Here is a 22035-nt window from a genome sequence, read left to right on the forward strand (position 1 = left end):
TCTGGGTGCAAAGGGTGATGCAGTGGCATGGCATGAAGGTAAGCAGACGGGGGTCAATGCCATAGCATGTAGAGAAAAGAGGTTGAAGGCTACAGTCACTCATCAAGGTAAGTAACTTATAGATTTTATCAGCCTCTTTCCAAGCACCCGTTTTAAAAGGATCGAGATTAGAAGGCAGAGTTGGAGAATTTAGTTTCAGCACAATTTTTTTTGGTGAGGGGGAGATCAACAAGACTGTCCCTCAAAGCTTTTTATTTACTTTATTAAAGAAATTTTGGTTTCTGGAGGAGGGAAGGGATTAAACAAGGGACAGGTTTAGCTTCTGCCTCTGCATGCAGACAGCTGGCTTCCAGAGGCTAGCAAGAGTAGGAAGAGGTTTGCAGTTTCCTGACAGCTGGCTAATCGGGGCAGAGACCCAATTCATAATCTCACCTTCACTGGCCAAGTACAGACTTGTTTGGAAGTTCCTCTGGCACTGGAACACAGTGTTAGTCCCTAATCTAGCTGAGCTCTGTTCCTGCTCCCGCTGCTCCCCTTCTAGGCTGTCTGGCTTTGCAAAGTCTTTTCTTGCTGGTTTGCCTCATTTATGGATCCAGCTGGGTGATGGGGATCCCAGAACATCCCCCATCCACGAGGTATTGCATACTCACTTAATGACCATTCATTTAATAATAGAATCACAGACAGTAGGGTGTGGGGTCATTCAGTGAGGCTTTTTTACTTAACATTGTCACCATTTATGGCCATAATTGGCAGGCTTCATTAAGGATTACTTGTATATAGTTTAAATATGAAACCCCACCTGTTATATAAAAAGATTACATGGTGAAAAAATACCAAATATGAAAGATAAAAAAGAATTTAGAAAATTTATCCATCTCAGCCGAAATAAAGGGTCACATTGTCAGTAACATGGTTTGTTTGGTACATATCCATTCTAGTACTCATCACACTGCCCAGAACTAATTAATATTCAATTTGATGAATACCGAAGTACTAGTCTAACAAAGCCAAACATTTGCTCCACATTTAAAATATATCCAAATACAACTTCCTAATTAAAATAGCTATTTTTTAAACAAATCACTGTAACATTTTGTCCTCATCATGCAAACCTACCTGTATGTGATGAGGCCGGAAAAGAAACTGCCTATTCAAATTGGACTTTTCTATTAAGTCTGGATCTGTTATTTCAACCTGTATATTGGACAATTGATGAAATTATGAATCAGCAGTAAAGTGATCAAAACTGTTACATCAGAATCAGTATTTGAAATATTCTGTTTTCTTGTCTCACATCATTTTTAAAATGGGAACATTTCCAGAATACTGTATATTGTGTTCCTTTACTTAAACTATGCAAGTCATCCCGTTAAAAAAAAACTTTGTTATTACCTTTTTTTAAAAATGAACTATACATTAAAAATAATGTGAACTAATTTTCACATGTGAGAACTCAACAATCCAAAGCTTGGCTCCAACTTCTAGTATATCCAAGTCATAACAGATTTGTTGTTTCAACATTATTGGAAAATGCATTGCCACTAGAGGTAATCCTTACTTAACAACTGCCCTGTTTAGTGACTATTTGAAGTTACAGTGGTGTTGAAAAAAGTAATTTTATAAACAGCCTTGCACTTATAACTGTCACAGAGTCCCTACGGTCACGTGATCAAGATTTGGGCACTTCACAATTGGTAGCTGTTCATGATCATCATAGTGTCCTTTGGCTATGTGATTGTCATTTGCATGTTTCATAACCAGCTTCCAACAAGCAAAGACATTAAAAAAACCCATTAAAATTATAGTTGCAGAAGTGATGTCATAAATCCATCCTGGACACGATACCTTGATTAATGACTGTATTGCTAGTGACAGACTTGCCAGTTCCAATTGTGATTGTTAAATAAAAATTATCTGTATAGTTAGAACAGCAATTAGGAGGGAATATGAAACATACCTTGCCCCTTTCTTGGCCTGCACCAACACCAAGGAGTGCAAAATTTTTTAACATTTCACAGCCTATTGCACCACACCCAACCTAAAAAGTCAAAGCATGACAATAATATAACATTTCCAACCTTTAATTAACATAATTAAGAATTAGCTACTTTTTTTTTGATAAATTAAGAAAACATTAACAATTGTCCCTAAAAAGACTTAGAGGTGCTAATTTTAGAGAGTTTTTGAAATATATAATATAAGCTAACATGTGAAATATATCAAAAACAATACAGATCCCTACTAACCACTACTGCTATTTTTAAATAAATGCGCTGTATAATGTAAACGACCGTTGACTTACCTGAACGGTCCTTCTATGTGCGCTGCAAGGGGAATCCAAGCATGGGTTAACTTTGTCCATTAGCCTAGAGACTGAGCCTCCTCTGATTGGACTGGTTCAGTTTTGCATGAAGGATCAGCCGGCTTGAAAGAAGCAAATAAGTCTAGAAGTCAAGGTAAGTCAGAATGTCATAGGAAAACATGGAAGTCCAGGCCCAAGACAGCCAAAGCCGAGGACGGGTTTGGATTCCCCTCGCAGCACACATAGAAGGACTGTTCAGGTAAGTCAATGGTCATTCTCCTATGCACTGCTTGGGGAATCCAAGCATGGGACATGCCAAAGTAATAAACTTCAGGGGTGGGAGCGAGGCTGGTCTGGTCCCGTAGATGAAGAAGCTACCCTTTGCAGCATGTGCCGTCCAAAGGATGCCTCAGCCGAGGCATAAACGTCCGCCTTGTAGTGACAGATAAAGGGTGATGGCGATGACCAGGTTGCTGCCCTGCAGATGCCTTCCACCGAGCCCTGCGTTGCTCAGGCTGCCATCGTGGCCGCATTCCTAGTAGCATGGGGAGTGATACGACTGGGAACTGGTCGGGACTGGCAGTCATAGGCTAGGGCAATACATGCCTTTAACCAGCGGCCGATGGTATGCGATGATGCCTTGTGGCCCATGGTGCCGGGATGGAAGGACACAAACAGGGCCTCCGTCCTTCTGAACTACGCAGTGCATCTCACATAATGGCGAAGCGAACAACGAACGTCGAGATGATGCCAATGCCATTCTCGGGGGTGAGATGGCCGTAGACAGAAATCTGGGAGAGTAATTTCTTGGGACCTGTGGAACCACGAGTTGACTTTCGGAATAAAGGTCGGGTCCAAACGTAATACGACCTTGCTCGGATGGAAGATGCAGAGGTCTTCTCGGATGGAGAGCACTGCCAGCTCAGACACATGCCAGGCCGATGTAATGGCTACCAAAAAGACAGTCTTAAGAGTCAGTAACCTGAGAAAGATGGTCTGAATAGGCTCGAATGGAGCTGCCATAAGGGCATTTAGTACTAGAGAGAGATCCCAGGTGGGATAGTGATGATTGATAGGCGGGCTAAGGTTCGCCACTTCAGGAAGGCCTGCACCCCCGGGTGTTGAGCTATGGGTTGTCCTTACCCACCGCCAATTACGGTAGACAGAGCCGCAATTTGACGGTGGAGGGTGTTCGGTGTTAGTCCTTTGTCCACGCTCATCTGTAGGAAGTCCAATACCTGTGGTATGGTTGCTCCGGTTGGTTCCTCATCCATTGCCTGACACCATCTGCAAAATGCTTGCCAGGTAGCCTCGTAAATGCGGGTTGTTGAAGGGCGGCGAGGCGCCTGGATCGTGGAGATGACTTCATCAGAGAAATGCTGCTCACTCAGGATCACCCGCTCACGTGCCACAAGGCTAACTGTAACAGCTTTGGATTCGGATGGATGAGAGCTCCTTGCAAGAGGGGTATCTTGTCGTCCGGAATTCTCCATGGTGAGAGACAGATAGATAAGGTCCGCGTACCAGGGGCGTTGTGGCCACATCGGTACGACCAGCAGCACTTCCGCCTGCTCTGTCGGAATCTTCTGGATGACCAGCGGCACAATTGGCAGAGGCAGAAGGCATAAAAGAGGCCCACCAGCCAAGGGCTTCAGAGAGTGTCGGTGTCTTCTGCTCCTGGTACCTGGAACTTGGTGTAATAATGCAGCAGGTGTGTGTTGTCGGGTTGGCGAACAGGTCCACCTGCGGGTGACCAAAGCGGTGGGACAGTTCTAGGAACAGGGCTGAGTGCAAGCACCACTACGCCTGATCCACCGTGGCCCTGCTCAGACAGTCTGCTTGGACGTTCGCAGTGCCTGATATGTGTTCCGCTCGGACTGACAACAGAAGGTTCTCCACCCAGTGGTGTAGGCGTTCTGCTTCCATCATCAGGGCTTTGGACCTCGTGCCCCCTTGGTGGTTGATATGCACCTTGGAGGTCACATTGTCAGTGAATATCAGTACATGGTTGGACTGGTGACCATGTCTCAAAACTCGCAGAGGTCTAGGCAGATGGCCCGTAGCTCCAGCCAACTGATGCTGTTGTTCAGCTCCCGGAAAGTCCAACGACCCTGCGTCACTCAATTCAGGGCGTGGGCTCTACACCCGAATTGGCTCGCATCCATTGTAACCACAATCCGCTCCGGTTTCTTGAAAAGGCATCCCTTGAGGATGCAGGATGACAGCCACAAATGGAGTGATAGGGACACCTTGTTGGTAAGCAAGCCCTGGTCAGAGAGTGACTGGTGTGAGCCCTTTGGAATGTGAGTAGATACCACTGCAGTGGTCGTGCATGGAACCGTGCCCAAGGTACAACATCTATGCAAGGTATCATCTTCCCTAGAAGTTGGGACAATACCGCAAGTGACCTCTGCTTGAGCACTTGACTCACCAGGGATTGCAGTCTCTGCTGACTCTCCCTCGAGAGAGAGACCACACAAGTCTCCGAGTTGATGATTGTCCCGAGATGTAGCAGGGACGTAGTCGGGTGCAGGTGTCTCTTTGGAAAGTTCAGCACGAATCCGTGATCCTGTAGGATGTCGATTGTCAGCTGTAAATCACGATTAGCCTGGTTCTATGAAGACGATAAGATTAAGATGTCGTCGAGATAACAATGGACTCTTATGGGAACCGACCTCAGCGAGGCTGCAACCACTGCTAGCAGTTTGGTCTGTGGGGCTGATGATAGGCTGAATGGTAAGGCGTGATACTGGAAATGATGTCCCACAAAGTAGAAGCACAGAAACTTTTGATGGGTTGGATGTATTGGAACGTGCAAGTAGGCCTCCTTGATGTCAATGGAGGTGAGGAGATTGCCTTGGCGAATGCTCGGCAGAATACTCTTGAGTGATTGCATTTTGAATTTTTGGTATTTGAGGTAGAAATTGAGTTTCAAGTCTAGGATGGCCCGCCATCCTCCCGAGGCCTTGGAAACTAGGAAGAGTATAGAGTAGAAACCTAGATCCTCTTGTCCCCTTGGCACCTGTTCTATTGCTCTAATGGAAATGAGATGCTGGATTTCCGTGTCCATCAGGCGCTGCTTTACCTGGCACCTGGGTACCGGTCATTTGATGAAATGTCTCAGGGGAATGGCCAGGAACTCCAGAGTGAGGCCCAGCCTCGCAGTCTGAAGAGCCCAGGCGTCAGAGGTTGTGGCTTCCCATTGGCGAACGAAGGTAGTTAAGCGCCCGCCAGTAAGGCCAACCACTAGCGAGTCACCGGTACCTACGAAAGGACCAGTTGTTGGCGTCACGAAAGGGCCGCTGGGCCTGGGCCTGTTATTGGTATTGATTCCTACCTCTGTCCCTGTTCTGAAACCTGTCCTGGGACTGGGAAAAAGATATATTAGATAGGGAGTGTAGGGGAGGGATGAGTATCCCAACTCCCCAAAATGAAAGGGCTGCCTTCGAGGATACGGTTGTTGCCTCCGATCCGTGCGCCTAGCGGTCGAAGGCAGCACCTTTCGCTTGTCCCTCATTTCAATCAGTATAGGAGCCAGTCTGCACCAAATAGGGAACCGCCCTTGAAGAGGGTGGAGGCAAGGCGCCATTTGGATCGTACGTCCACCTGCCAATGGCATAGCCATAACAGGTGACGAGAACCTATGTTGGATGCCACAGCTCAGGACGTGAACTTGGCCGCGTTGAGTGTGGCATCCGAGAAGAATTCCAAAGCTGCTACCAGTTTGACCACATCCTGATGAAGGCACAGATCCTCTGGACCTAACCTCTCCTGTAGCTGCCTTAACCAAACTAAGGAAGTTCTATTGAAGAATGAAGCTGCCGTAGCGGCATGCAATGCCCAGGCAGCCACCTGGTGCATTTTGCGAATAATGAGTTCAAACTCTGGGGTATCCCCCAGTCTGCTGGGAGACAGCTGTGAGAGCGGCCGGTTGGGGCGACAAACTGATCCCCAACCGCGGCAAGGCAACACAAAGGCAGCGAACCAACCTCCCCACAGCGGCGCACCCCCACCTCCAGCAAGGAGGTTCCCTGGCCCTGAAGGCTCCGGGAACGCCAAAATCCACTCGTCACTGTAACCAAGGAGAAATGAACCTCTTGCAGAGATATTTACCCTGAAGGGAATTCAATCTGGTGAAGTGGAATCCAAGCTGAAATAATAATGATGAATTTGTCTAGTAACCTAGAGAAAATTATTTTGCGTCTCTTTAGGCTGAACTGAGTTAAAAAACTGAACCAGTCCAGTCAGAGGAGGCGTGGCCAGCAATTTGCATAACTCAGTCTCTAGGCTAATGGACAAAGTTAACCCATGCTTGGATTCCCCAAGCAGCGCACAGGAGAACTACATGTTCTAGTGCCTAAGATTAAATTTTAATTAATAAACAGTACCATAATTTTTAAAACAGATGATCTCTAAATTTAAATCCCAAGAACAGAGCCCAAATTGTCTATGAAAAGTCATTTAGCTTTCCATTAAGAAATCCCCACTGACAAGAGTTAACCTCAAAGTCATACTTACTAAGAAAACATTGAGATTCTTTAATTTCTGGCACAAGGAATCTCCAATGCAGACTCTTAGAGCATCGTATCTATCTCCCCTATAAAAGTCAGAGGATGTGAAAAATGAAAAATATTTCAAGAAACATATTTCAAAATTATTTCATACTATTAATACTCAATTCTTAGGAGTTTAAGCCATATATTGGCAACCTACAGACTGTATGAACATGTCACCCATGTTTTACCCTATTTTTTATATTTAAAATTAGTGTACATACTTTCAGACTATATGGAATAAAGCTTTAGAGCAGCCTTTTCCAATTTCTATGTTGCTATGTTAGCTAAGATGATGATAATTCTAACATCTGCAGGACCACAGAATGGGATTAAGCACTGGATTTAGATTTAGAAAATTGTGATGACTGTAACTATTGCTTGCATCCTTATGATTTATATTGTTTCCTAGTATGATTTGATTAATTACTTGCACCCTATGACTATCATTAAGTGTTGTACCTTATGATTCATGACAAACGTATCTCTCCTTTTTGGTACACTGAGAGCATGTGCACCAAAGACAAATTCCTTGTGTGTCCAATCACACTTGGCCAATAAAGAATTCTATTCAATGCTATTCTATTCTATAAATATTATGAAGAGAAATAATTAATGAAATAAAAAAAAGTTCATTAAGTATCTACCTTGGAAGGAATTCTTCATCATGGACTTTTTCTGGAAATGTGACTAATTCCAATGCATCAATATACAGCTATAGATAAAAAGAAATGCCGTGATCACAAATCACAAAGTTAGATTCCAAACAGGACTGTATATTAGGACACTGCAAATTATTTTAAAACACCTTTTTACCATGTGGAATAGAGAAATGAAAGTCTTCTGAAAGAACTTTATCTTTTTCCAGCCCTGAATGGCATTTTAGAGACAGCGCCTAGCTGCCTCTGCATATATGCATGTGTGCATACATTTAAAAGTCAGGTGTTATGAAGTGCCTCTTTTGAAACATCTGTAAATCCTAAAATATTGTTGTATGGCAATGTAAAATCCTTAAAATATAAATACAACAGGGCAGGAGACAGGGTGGGTTTTTTTAAATGATTATGGAAAGTTTATCATAGTTGTAAACTTCTTCCACACATAAATGTTTTTATAAGTAGAAGTTTAATACACTGTAGAGTATAAATCTCTTTGTTTAGTGAATTAGCAGTTAATGCACAATTAGATTATTTCAATATAGAAATGAAAGTCATTTGCTGTAACTTTTATTTTACTTTCCATTGTTTCAATTTCTATACCCCAAAGCTCTGGTCTACATTAACATTTTCTGATACTCTTGCAAGAAGAAGCAGCAGAAACAAAATGGATCTCATGATATATCATATCTGAAATTGTTTAGTTAAGAAAAGTACTAATACTTGTATGAAATTTAGGTCCAAAACAAAAACAGTTTAAGCTCTGCCCAGTACAAAAATGTACATATAGTATTTTTTTGTATGTCTGTACAGTAGAACAGACATACAATAACTTTGGTCGCAACCAAATGACCCAAAGCTAATTTTGGAAATTTGGGACTTACAAAAAAAATGGCATGCAAGGGGAAATCAGTTGCAAAAAAAACAAAAATTTGTGAATTTTTTGGTTAGAATCTGATTTGGCTGTGATCAGAAGCGTTCATGACCAGAGGTTCTACTATATTTATATACACCTATTTATATCTGCAGCACCTTGATAAGTCCAGAACACAGAAAAAAAACAGCAAAAAAAAAAAAAAAAAAGACAAGCAGGAATTAACACAGATAAACTAAAGCAGAAAACAATTACCAAGGAGAAAAACCACACCTCCACCAACACTGGCAGAGAAAGTTACTGTATATAAACATGGAGCAAACTCCACACTCATCAGCACTAACATAGTTGGATAAGAAAATATGGCAAGCAAATAACCAAACTCAGAGAAAACCAGGGAGTCCATACTTTGGTAAGACAATACCGCCTGATTTCTAACCACAGCAGAAGTTTAATGCTCCTTCCATCTTTCCATAGTTAAACTTCTGTATTATTTAAAAAAACATAATCTTTATATACAAATTATAGATAAACAATGTAACTATAAATTAAGATAGTGCTTATTTGAAAACTAAATTCCATTAAAGTTTATTCATTTCACTTTCAGTAAAAAGTACTTATATAAAATATATTGGTAATTGCTCCAGAAATTTAAATGTAATTTTATTATTTTCAGTCAATACCAAATATTAACTTTCAAATTTCAGGATGAATTAATGATTAATGAATTCATTACAGCAAATACATAATGTTTTATAATTGTATATTAAACAATTTCTACTCTAAAGACTATTCTCATTGTGTTATTTCTTAAATTTAGCTTTATCCTACAATTAAAGTAAACAGAACCTTTGTCCACATTTCAATTAGCTCATAACTGCAATCAGATGGCATAAATATAAGATCTCCAACATATGTGATATAATTCATTCCATTTGGAGGAATTAGTAAACTATTGTTTGAACTGTCCAAGTCAGAACCTACAATCTTAATTTAGAATGGTTTTACTTGAAGCACAGTTTACCAGTTGGGATACAACAGCACATTGTGGTTACTTAGAAGTGATGTTAAAAATGATACCAGGCATGGGAAAACTGTGGCATCCCTTATATTAATGAGTCCCAACACGCTATACTATGGATTGTTGACTGCCTGGTGTTGCTCAAAATTGTAATTCAACAACAATAGGAAGACTATCAGTTATCCATTATTTAGTTACTGTATTTTTCGGAGTATAAGACATACTTTTTCCCAAAAAAAAGAGGGTGAAAATTTGGGTGCGTCTTATAAACCAAATGTAGCCCTACCCACCCACCGGCCCCCACCCTTCAGCCTCCACACACCACATTTTTGGCCTCTGCGTGTTGTGTTATTGGGCAGCGATCAGCAGCAATGTGCTGTGGCAATCCTTGTAGCCTTGAATATATCTGAAACAGAGTGTTCAGAGGCTGCAAACACGAGGCACGGAGATCAAAATGGCAGCCTGAAGCAGCTGCTGTCTGGTCAGACATATTCCGCACTGTGCCTGCTGAACTCAACGGAGTGCCCGTAGAAGATTAATTGCATGTTTGAAGCTGGATTTTAGCCCAAAGTGTGTGCTCACAACCAGATAATATGTTAATGTTCACCTCTGGGAACAGCTGATAGACCGTTGGCTTACCTGAACAATCGTTCTCTGGGTGCTGTGGGAGAGTCCAAGCATGGGTTAACACAGTCTATCTGCCCTAGGACTGAGTATCCTTTTTCCTTGACCATGCCTCCCTTTGCCTCTACAATCTCAGTTTAAAAACGAAGAACATCCGTTCAGGTCCGCCTCCACTGTTCTCCTCAAGTTCTTCAACAGAGGCAATCACGATCCTGGGCGGGTTTGGACTCTCCCGCAGCACCCAGAGAACGAACATTCAGGTAAGCCAATGGTCTTTCTCCTGAGGGCTGCTTGGAGAGTCCAAGCATGGGACATACCCAAACTATGATGTCCCAGGGTGGGAAGAATTCGTAGAGTCCAGAGCCTCTGCAACCTTTTGCAATATTCTTCGCCCCAATGAGGCTTCGGCCGAGGCAAAGGTATCTATCTTGTAGTTACGAATGAAAAAAGTGAGAGACGCCCATGTGGCTGCCCTACAGATGTCAATGGTCGACGCCTGGGTCACCCATGCAGCGGATGTGGCCGCACTTCTTGTTGAATGAGCAGTCACACGACCCGGCACGGCCTTGGCCTGAAGTTCGAACGTCAGCTTAATGCCGACTCGCAGCCAACATCCGATGGTATGTGATGAAGCTTTTCGCCCTTGCGAGCCAGGATGAAAAGAGACTAAGAACATCTCAGAATGTCTGAATTCTTTGGTTCTCCTGACATAGATGTGTACTGCACGCCTTACGTCCAACTTGTGCCAATCCCTTTCCTTGGAATGTGGTGGTTTGGGACAGAAGTTGGGAAGGATCACTTCCTGCGATCTGTGAAACAGTGTGTTGACTTTAGGAATAAAGGTAGGGTCAAGTCGCAATATGACCCTAGCCGGATGGATAATACATAGGTCCTCCCTGACCGAGAGAGACGCTAACTCGGATATCCTCCTAGCCGAAGTGATAGCGAACAGGAAGGCTGTCTTAATGGTTAGATGTCAAAGAGATGCAGTCCGGAGTGGCTCGAATGGAGCCCCCGTTAAGGCACGAAGGACAAATGGCAGGTTCCACGACGGATATCGGTGTACTGCAGGAGGCCTAATGTTCGATGCACTTTTCAGAAAGCTTTTAACTTGAGGGTGTTGGCTCAAGATATGGAACCCCCAGAGAGTATGGTTGACAGAGCTGCTACTTGGTGTTGCGGGCCAAGCCCCTGTCCAACCCCTCCTGTAGAAAGTCCAGCAATTGTGGAGTTGAAGCCTCTGTGTCTTGCAACCCCCTTCTTGACACCAGGCGGAAAATGTTCCCCAAGTGGCTTCATATATCCTGGTTGTCGAAGGTCTCCTGGACGCCAGAATGGTCTGAATGACCTTGTCAGAAAACTTTTGTTTCCTCAGGAGGTCCCCCTCAAGTGTCAAACGGCTAGTTGCAGCCACTGGGATTCTGGGTGGAAGATCACCCCTTGGCTCAAAGCTTTTGAACGGAAAGACTGACAAGGTCTGCATACCAGGACCTCCTGGGCCAATAGCGTGCCATGAGCACAATCTCTGCCTCTTCTTCCAGCAGCTTGGCCACAACCTGTGGAATGAGCAGGAGAGGGGGGAATGCGTACAGTAGACCCGGAGGCCACTTGCACCTCAGGGCATTGATCTGCTCCGCCCCTGGAGATCGGTAACAAGAGTAGAAGTGAGGCAGGTGGGAGTTGTGGCGAGTGGCAAATATGTCGACCTGTGGTTTGCCGAACCTCCGCACAATCTGTTCGAAGATGTCCGGGTGCAACTGCCACTCCAAATCATCGATTGTTTGCCGGCTCCACCAATCCGCCTTCTGGTTGCTGATCCCGGGGATGTGGTCTGACCTGATGGAAAGCAGGTGGTGCTCCACCCACCTGCCCAGAGCCTCAGCCTCCATCATAAGCGATCTGGAATGCGTGCCGCCTTTTCTGTTGATGTGGGCCTTTGTTGCCACGTTGTTAGTGAGCAACAGAACGTGATGGCCCACAATCTGAGGGGAGAACTGACGTAGAGCGAGCCGGGCCGCTCTTAGCTCCAACCAGTTTATGCTGTGGGAGGACTCCCTCTGACTCCACAGTCCCTGAGCTAGCTGGCCCTGGCAATGAGTTCCCCATCCCTGTAGGCTGGCATCTGAGGTCACGACAATTTTCTTGGGTTCTTTGAACAGAGACCCTTTCTCCATTGCTTTTGCCTTCCACCAAGTCAGAGAGCGGAGCACCTTTGGTGGAACTAGCACATGCCTGCGCGAGTTGCTGTTCCTCACCCTTTACATGGGCAGGAGGAACCATTGTAGTTCCCTGGTGTGGAAACGAGCCCAGGGAACTACCTTCAGGCAGGAAATCATAATGCCCAGAAGTTGTGACAATTGGACAATCTGTACCGACCTGGATGCGCTGCAAAGGCGCACTCTGTCCCGGAAAGATCTCAACCGTTCTGGAGGCAGGAAAACCTGACAAGAATTCGAGTCCAGAATGACCCCCAGGTGTTGTATGCGTGTAGTTGGCTCCAGGTGGCTCTTCTTCAGGTTTACTGAGAAGCCGTGTTGCTGGAGTGTTCAGATGGCAGTCCGGACATCCTGCCGAGCTTGGGCTTGGTTTGAGGAGTGGATTATGATGTCATTGAGATAACACTCTAGCCGGATGGAGTGGCTCCGGAGGTGGGCCGCTACTACTGCCAAGAGTTTCGTGAATGTTCTGGGTGCCGATGAAAGGCCAAAGGGGAGAGCTTGGTACTGGTAGTGCTCCCCTTCAAAGAAAAACCTCAGGAACTTCCTGTGGGCTGAGTGGATGGGGACATGAAGATAGACCTCCTTTAGATCTATTGAGATGAGGAGGTCTCATCTTATGCAATCCAAGATGGCATTGAGGGATTGCATTTTGAACCGCCAATATGCCAGATGGAGGTTCAGGTGCTTCAGATCCAAGATGGCCCTCCATCCCCCTGATGCCTTGGGCACTAGAAACAGGACTGAGTAAAACCCCTGTTTCTCCTGCTCCTTGGGAACTGGTTCTATGGCTTTTATCTGGATTAAGTGGCGGATCTCTGCTTGTATGAGTTCCCTTTTCAGGGAACTCCTGAGAGAGGGGCAACGGATAAAGGTTCTTTGGGGAAATGACAGAAATTCCAGGAGGAGACCCTTCCTTACCGTATTCAGCACCAATTTGTCTGTGGTTATCTCTCCCCGTCGGCATAAAATTGAAGCTGGCCCCCTATGGGGGATCCCTGTGGTAGTCACTTCCCTCTGTGGAAGTTCCGGGATTTGGATCCACCACGAAAGGGTTTGCGAAAGGAGCTTTGCTGATGTTGTTGCCTACCCCGTGCACTGAAGGAACCCCTGTCCTGACCTCTATCACCCAGTTGGGAGTAAGGCCTATGTTAAGAAGAGGAGGTGGAAGGTTGGGCATTGTCCTGTGCTCGAAAAGTCTGCCTCAGAAAGGAGCCAGATCCCTTGCAGATCCCACAGCTTTCTTAAGGGTCGCTGGAAGAATTTTCCTCTTATCCTTAGTCTCAATGGTGAATTTATCTAAGGCATCTCCGAAGAGGGGCCCCCCTTTAAATGGGGCGGATGCCAGCTTTCATTTCGCCTTCATCTCCGCTTGCCAGTGGCAAAGCCAGAGCAGACGGCAAGAGGTAACATTAGAAGCTAGCACCCGGGATGCAAACTTTGCTGCGTCCAAGGACGCATCAGCGGAATATTCCACGGCAGTGATAATTTTGGTTAAGTCGTGCCTCCATCGAGATCCCCCAGAGTGGGGCCTGGATCTCAATTGCCTCAGCCAGAGGAGAGAAGATCTTATGAAAAACGAGGCAGAGATGGAAGCTCTAATGGCCCAGGCGGCCGCCTGGTGAGTTTTAAGACACGCCTTTTCTGACTTCTTATCCTCCGCCTTGAGACTTTCTACCGACTTTCTCCGCCGGTAGATTGGAGGTAGAGGTCAGGAAGACTACTGGAGCGTCTACCTCAGGTAGCTTCAGAGTCTCCTCCATCTTATGCTCCATGGTATAAAGAGACTTGTCCTCCCCACTAGGGTTGGTCAAGGTCCCAGGTTGAATCCACTGCCTCTGGACAACGTCCATAAAAAGACCCGGCCCTGGAATGAATTCCTGTATCGGGGCAGGCTCCTTAACAGGCCTTCCTTGTGGTCCCTAGTGCCTGAGGCCCCAGCTGTGGACCCCTTGGAGGTAGATCCTAACTCTGTGGCTGCCTTTGCCTTATGTAGGATGGACTTAAAGAGAGAAGGCTTAAAAAGACCGGTGAAGGCTGGCTTATCTGGAGGGAGGTCCTCATCCTCTGACAATTCAAAGTCCTCCACTTCCCTCTCTTCCAAGGCGGACTCCTCCCTAGCCACCAATGTGCTGGGGGAGGCCGGAGCCTGCTCAGAGGGCTGCTTGGACCTGTTTAGGTTTTGGAAGAGCCTCTTTGTCGGTATGATATTTCATGCCCTCCACAATGCCCTGGGAGATGGCCAGAGATATGACCTCCTTCATCTCTGCGGACAGGGCCGACCTCCTACTCTCTCTGCGATGGGCCCTGCTAGAAGCCCTCCGGCTTCTGCAACCCCCGGAGGTGGAGATCTCATCTGAGGGGAGAAAGCCCTGAGATGGCGCCAGTTCCTCCCTCAGGGAAGAACTGGGTGAGTCAGGATAGCCCCACAAAGCTTCAGGGGAGGAATCTCTAGAGATATCCCCTGCTGATGAAGGAGACCTGCTTGCCCTGGGGGAGTCAAGCCCCTGTTCAATCCTCTGCCCTGGGATGGGATCAGGTGCCTCCCTGCATTCTGGGGATGGATCTGGGTCCCGTGGTTGAGGAACTCCCCCTGCCTTGCGGTGCTCGGCACTGTCCTTTTTCTCATTTCTCCCAGAAGGCCCCGTGGGGTTCCTACTTGAAGGACCCTTGCTCCCTTTACCCCCTTTGGGCAGGTGATCCAGTCTAGCCTGCTTGGCTGAGGGCCCTGACTGTGCCTCTTGAAGCTCCAAACCTCCGTCTGGCATGGTGGTTCAGCCGAGGAGAGGGTGACGAAGGAGCTGTGTCACTAGGCCGGACTGGGCACGAGCCAGCTGGCTGCGAGCGCCCGGAGATCGTTTGGAGGAGAGGGGTGCCCGTGGGACCAAACCCTTCCTCAGGCCGCCCACAGTCCTCCGACTGATGTAACACGGGAGGGGCGATTTGCTGGCACCCCAGCCAAGTCTCCGATCTCCCAGATGGCGATCCGCCAATGCTGCTGGGGTTCTCAGGTGGCCCACCCGACTGTAGCGGTTCCAAGCAGGAGACAATGGATGCCGCTTCTCTGGTTCGATGTAGCTCACCACTAAAGCCTCCGCTCATACACGGCTACATGCGGCTCTGAAGTGATTCACCCAAAATGGCCGCCGCTGCCCACGCAATTCCTGCCCTTGTCGCTGGGGGAAAGCACGCGAAACTCTGAAAATGGCCAACGCGACTGCCGGTTTTACTGAGAGCCGCCCGCACCCTTCCGAGCCTGGAGAAGGCTCCATAATGCTCCAAAACGCTTAGCGTACGGGGGAAACGCCAAATGGGAAGCCTCCTGCCGTCCTCCACCGTTCGCCAGCAGCCGCCGGACGAACAACTCACACTTTCGCTCTGCTTTCACCAGCGGTAGCCAGCGGCACCGGCAACCCCTCAGCAGCGACAAACAGCTGTAATAATCATTACAACTCTCAGATGATTCAGATGATTCATTCAGATGATTCCAGGTGGTCTTAAGGATGGCAATTAACAACTGAAGAGTAATTATAATGGGAAGTCCACTCTATTTACTCTAGGATCGAGGAACTCCCCAAATTCAAATCCTCACGGGCGGACTGAGTTTTTAAACTGAGATTGTAGAGGCAAAGGGAGGCGTGGTCAAGGAAAAAAGATACTCAGTCCTAGGGCAGATAGACTGTGTTAACCCATGCTTGGACTCTCCAAGCAGCGCTTTGGAGAACGGGGATATTCCGGGAGGCCGATCCCTCCGCCAATCAGCTGCTTGTAGTGAATCAGATTAATGTGATGAATACCGATGGATGCTGGTAGGCAGAGGCAATTTTTTTTTCTTATTTTCCTCCTCAAAAACTAATGTGCATCTTCTACTCCAGAGCATCTGATACTCCAAAAAATACGGTATGTAGAAAAGCATGGTATGATCACTGATTCCCTTCAGCTATAGCACAATGAAGGAGATGGTGAAAAAATCCTGTTTCTACGTTTTTTCTTTCTTTCCTGTTGTTCCTGAATTAGAGGATACCATATTTTTCCCACTATAAGATGCACCTAGCTTTTGGGGAGGAAAACAAGAAAAAAAATCTGCCTCGCAGCAGTTTGCCTCCTTGCATGAACAGCTCAGTCAGCTTCAGCACAGCCTAATTTAGCATGAGCAGCTGAGTAGATCCACACTGCCTGGAACGGTCCAAAACTGGGACGTGTGGAGGTCATAAATAGGGTGGATGGAGGCCAAAAATGGGGTGGATGGAGATGAAAGGGAGCAGCAGCAATGGGTGGTGCCGATTCCCGCAATGTGGAACAGCTGATTGGTGGTATTCTGGAGGCCAATCCAACTGCCAATCAGCTGCTTGTGCTAAATTAAGCTGTGCTTAAGCTGACCAAGCTGTTTGCTGGGAGGGAGAGGCCAGCGATTGGGCGGGACTTTGGCAACATTCGCTCTATAAGATGCAGACATTTCTACCCATTGTGGGGCGGGGGGAGTGTGTCTCATAGTCTGAAAAATACAGTAATTTACTTTCAAAATAATAAAAGTAAGAAATATTATTCTTTAGTCATTTATTTAAAAAATATTCCCCTTATGTCACATAAAAATCATTTTGAGAAAGTTACACTTCAGACTTTTGACACTATATAAGAATTAATGCCTCGGGTCATACATTATTTACAAAAACATGGTTTATTAAACAATAGCTAAATGCCCACAGCATACAAGACCAAAACCCAATAAATTATATTAGCATATTACTTGAAATCAGTCATAAACATGAATCATTCAATTCAAAAGCAATAGGCCATTACCCATTGCTGCAGGGGAGAAAACTTTCCAGTCACTGCTTTTAAGACTTCCTGACTAGCAATACCACCAAGTGCAGCTGTGAGAGGAGCTAAAGAGCCCTGAGCCATCCTTGAGAGCCATTTCACAATGTCTTCATTTACTTGATGCTGTAATTAAAAATAAAACAAAAAATCCAGATATAAAAACATTCTATAAAAAACAGTTTTCCAACAACTCATCCAAAATTCATTCCTCATTCAAATTTAGCTCTTCTTCTCACCACTGTAATCATAATCTGACAAAGAGGTATCATATAGAAAAGCAGCCATATAATTTTAAAAATAAACAACTGTGGTTTTTAAACAACTGTCCTGCTACAAAGCACAAGATCATGCTGCAGGACACTCTCCCCAACTTGTTCACACCCACATAGCATGGTAGCAATCCCTAACCAGCCCACAAGAACTTAACACAGAACTTTCCACCTAACTCCTAGCGTTCCCCTGCCCTTTGACTTACCTGCAAGTCACCCAGGACATGCAATTTCCAGTCACTTCCCCATTAAATTTGCTTGTGGGAAGTTGGCAGAAAGTTACTAAACATACTCATGTGAGATTCTTCCTTAACAAACCACAATTTTCCCTTAGCAACAGCAATGGAAACTGCCCAGATGGCATTCACAAAGTGATATGATAATGTGATGTGATGATCTATTACTGCATCAATTAGAAACTGAAATTACAGTCCAATTACTGTCATTAAGTGAGGATACATACAATTTTCATGCATACAATTTTCTACTCAAACTGGAACAGAATTTGTCATATACAGATCTCCACTTAACTTTCATAGTTAACATATCACTAGTGTTCAGAGATGCCTAATTTAAAACAACTTTGGAAATCTGTTTAATATTCCTGGCAGAAATATTTAGAAATTTATACCAATCATAACTTATTTGTATTTGTAAATTGTAATTTATTAGCCAACATGGGGTATCACAATAACAAAACTTTCAAACATACATGTCAGAGTCTCATTTACTGTCAAGAAAAGTGAACTGAAAAATAAACTAAAAAGTTTTAGGTATTACTGATCTTTAAAGGAATTACCTTGCCTTCCAGCGTTTTGCTTAAGGACAGAGCTATCTTCACCATTTCTTCAGCATCTTGAAGACATCTAGAGCCAAAACAAAAATAATGTAGCAATCTTATGTTACTCTTAAAATAAAACATAAACACATACACTTTGCGAGATATCTGGTATTAGCTTTTATCTTTTGGCTATCTAATGTGTCCTTTCTAAGGACTTGGCATAGTCAAATGTGGATGCATTATTCCAAAGGTGCTTTTTCAAGAGGCAACTGGAAAACCATGATCTAGATGACTGAGAATCTCCACAGACATGTGGATGTATTCTTTATTAAATTTCTATGCTGCTGAATTATGCAGACTATAATCAGAGAAATAAAAATAAATAAATAAATAATCCCAGAATATTTGAAAGGTACTGGGTTGGAAAAAAAATTGAACATTGGACTTTTAAAAAATAGTTACTGTTGCTTTGGAAAAGGGAATTTGTTGCTGTTATCCACCACTTAACTTCAGACAGAATTCTTTCTTTTTTATCTTCATTTTTTCTTTAAAAAAGCTAATTTGATCACAGAATGTTTTAGATATTTTTAATAAAAATAGTTTATTTTAATTCTTGAAATATGCTCTGGATTAATTTATACAGACAATAATGTAATGCAGATTGGTCATTTGGGGTGGTTCCATGTTATAATATATATAGAATGCTATTCTAGTACAGTAAAGTCATAAGGATTATGAGACTTGGCACAACAGAAAGCAACTGCTCAATAAATTGTAAAAGCTCTTTCCGTTGGAATTAGAATATGTGGGTTGGCATCCACTATCAACAGAATCTTATAAATGGGAAGCTGATTCACTGAGCACCATGTGTCTCTTAGGAGTATTCTGAGACATTTCTGCTGCTGAAATCAAGAAAGTAAAATCAGAAGGTATCTTCTCCCCCTGCTATTCCTCAATACGACTAATGACAGTTAGAACAATTAATCAGTGAAACAAGTTACCTCCAGACGTTGTAAATGCTCCAACAATGATAGTTTTTAAGAAAAGATTGGATAACCAATAGTCTGAAATGGTATAGGGCAGTGATGGCGAACCTTTTTTTTAACGGTGTGACAGAATTGCATGTGCGCGCACTGCTGCACGCACCCGTGTGCCCTCAATTCCCCACCTAACTGCGCATGCACATGTGACCCCACCCCCACCCATGTGCATGCAACCCCCCCTTCCAGGCTCCGGAGGCTTTCCTCAAACCTGAGGAGAGCGAAAACGGCCTCCCCTGCCCCCCCTCAGAGGCCCTCTGGAAGTCAGAAATGGATCGTTTCCAAACTTCTGGTTGGCCCGTTGGGGCCATTTTTTTGCCCACTTCAGCCTGCGGAGGCTTTCCTAAAGCCATTTCCAGCTTCTGGAGGGCCTAAGGGAGGCTGTGGGAGACCGTTTTTGCTTCAGGACACAGTAGTTTTGAGCCTCAGGGCTCCTGGGCAGCCCATGTGCACCGGGCACTGGACTGGCTTTGGTTGCAAAATGTCAGAAAATCCCCCATTTTGCAAGGGGCTCTCAAAGAGAATGAAGCAGGTGCTGGCACTTCTTCCAACAGCCAAGGCGCCAGCTCCTCTTCCTTCCTCGGCTGTTGGAAGAGCACTGCACCCACTTCATTCTCTTTGAGAACCACCTTCTTGCTGAAGCGCAAGGTGAGCAGTGCTGGGGAGAAATCAGGGGGAGAGGGAGGAGAAAGCCAAGCTTCTGCTAGGGATGGCCTTCTCCCTTTCCCCGATTTCTACCCAGCAGCGCTTGCCTCGCACAGCAGCAAGCTCTGTGTGTGTGTGTGTAAGGGGGGGCTGGATGGGATCAAACAGCTGGGAGGCTGGCAAAGAAGCCTTGGTTTCCCCACTGTGGCAGCTCTCGTGGGAAGAAGGCAGGAATACTAGCTGGTGCGCGCTTCCTTTACTGCTCACTGCCACCGCCCCTGTAGGATGGAGCATTACCGCACACTCCATGCTGGCTGCAGCCCAAGCCCCCCCTGCCCTGATTAGCTGGGCGGCTGGCCGGGAACGAGGGAAGGGAGCAAGCGGTGATGAGCAGTAAGAGAAGTGAGTGCCGGCCAGTATCCCTGCCTCTTTCCTCTGAGAGTCGCGGCAGTGAGGAAACCAAGGCTTCATTGCCAGCCTCCCAGCTGATCAGTAGCATCCAGGCCCCGTTTTACACACACACACACACACACACACACACACACACACACACTGCTTTGCTTGCACTCCCTGGTGAAATCAGGGGGAGAGGAAGAAAGCCGAGCTTCTGCTAATGACAGCATTCTCCCTCTCCTCCTGATTTCTCCCCAGCGGCCCTCTTTCCCTAGCAGAAATTTGTTTTCTTCTCCCCCTCGTGTTGATTTCTCTCCAGCAGCACTCGCCTCGCAAGCAATGTGGCTCTCAAAGAGAATGAAGCAGGCACGCCGCTTCTTCCAATATCCGAGGAAAAAAGAGGAGCGGGGGCCTCAGCTGTTGGAAGAAGCGCCTGCACCCGCTTCATTCTCTTTGAGAGCTGCCTTGAAAAATGGGGAATTTTCTGACATTTTGCAACCAGAGCCAGCCCAGCACCCAGCGGCACCCAGAATCCACAAGGCGACCATCACCTCCTCCAGCTCAGGAACAACCGGAGCCAGCCCAGCTCCCTGTGCATATCGGCCGCCCGGAATCCCTGAGGTTTCGAAACTACCATCACCTTCAGTTCAGGTGCCCATGGGTCACTCTGGGCACTTTTTGGGTGCCCAGCTTGCCAGGTTGCCCCCGTGCCTCTTGCAGCTGCAACGGCGATGGCTTCGGGAGATGTTGGCAGGTGGGGAGGGGGGCTAGGCTAGCCGTGTTAAACCCCCCCTCCAGCCTCAACTCCTCTGAAGAAGCACAATGGCCGGCCGCTTCCTTCTCTGAGAGCCTTTTTGCAAAATGGGAATTTTCTTACATTTTGCAAGGCGGGTCTCAAAGAGAAGGAACCGACCACTGGCGTTACTCTGAGAACTCGGCCTGTGGAGTCTGGAGTTCCAGAGGGAAGGAGACTCGGCTGCAGCCCGCTCTCTGTGTGACGGGCTGCCCCCCACCCACCCATGACTACTGCCTCTTGCTCTGCTTCTTTGGTGGTAGTAAGCGGCACCAGGGCCGAGGAGCAGGCAGCCTGAAGCCCCATGGAAGGCAGCATCCTCCTGCAGCGGGGACGGGCGCTCTGCCTTTGCAAAAAGGGGTCAGGTGCATGTGCAGCAGCCCCGGGTTGTCCTGCAGCATCAGCACTGCCACCTCTCTTAGCCCCAGCACACCATCTGCATTTCCATTGAGGGCCACCCCCTGGCCAGGCTGAGCTGGATGCTGATCTCAAGCGGGCATGGGGTTCCGCCAGTAAGGCCATGTGAAAGGCAAGAAAGCATGGCAAGGCCACAGAGAGGGGAGTAGGCTGCTTGCTCCATGCCATGCTTCCCTGCCTCCACGTGGCCTTCCGCTTGTCTGCTTTCACAAGCTGGCCATAGGAATGTCGGGAAGGCCACGTGGAAGGCAGGGAAGCATGGCAGGGCTGTGGGGAAGGGGCAGCTAGCTAAGCCACGACTCGTAATCTTACCTAACAGACAGATCAGGGGCGCAGCACTTCAGGCAAGCAAGCTGTAGAGTAGAGACTGGATGGGTGTGGTGGGGCGGGACAAGTGAGCGGTGACCAGGTAACCAGTTTGGGGGCGAAAATGGCCTCCCTTGGCTCTCCAGAAATGTGAAAAATCAGCTGGCTCGCATGTTCGTCAGAGCTGATGGCTGGCGTGCCACTCAATATGGCTCCGTGTGCCACCTGTGGCACACGTGCCATAGGTTCGCCCTCATGGGTATAGGGTTTCCTGTCTAATCAGGTGGTTGGACTAGAAGACCTCTAAGGTCCTTTCCAACT

General features: G+C 46.3%; 1 protein-coding gene across 5 annotated transcripts in view; it reads right to left on the minus strand.

The window, feature by feature from the left end:
* UBA6 (ubiquitin like modifier activating enzyme 6) overlaps positions 1–22035 on the minus strand; it is a 116408-nt gene that overhangs the window by 49522 nt on the left and 44851 nt on the right. For all 5 annotated transcript variants that reach the window (XM_032236973.1, XM_032236976.1, XM_032236975.1 and 2 more), the window contains 6 exons: positions 18139–18205; positions 17050–17193; positions 7506–7573; positions 6824–6902; positions 1961–2041; positions 1120–1197 (listed from right to left, as the gene is read on the minus strand). In XM_032236973.1, the coding sequence (XP_032092864.1) occupies positions 1120–1197; positions 1961–2041; positions 6824–6902; positions 7506–7573; positions 17050–17193; positions 18139–18205 (517 nt within the window). The remainder of the gene's footprint in view (positions 1–1119; positions 1198–1960; positions 2042–6823; positions 6903–7505; positions 7574–17049; positions 17194–18138; positions 18206–22035) is intronic.

The sequence above is a fragment of the Thamnophis elegans genome, chromosome Z (genome assembly GCF_009769535.1).
Source record: "Thamnophis elegans isolate rThaEle1 chromosome Z, rThaEle1.pri, whole genome shotgun sequence".
In the NCBI taxonomy this organism is placed as follows: Eukaryota; Metazoa; Chordata; class Lepidosauria; order Squamata; family Colubridae; genus Thamnophis; species Thamnophis elegans.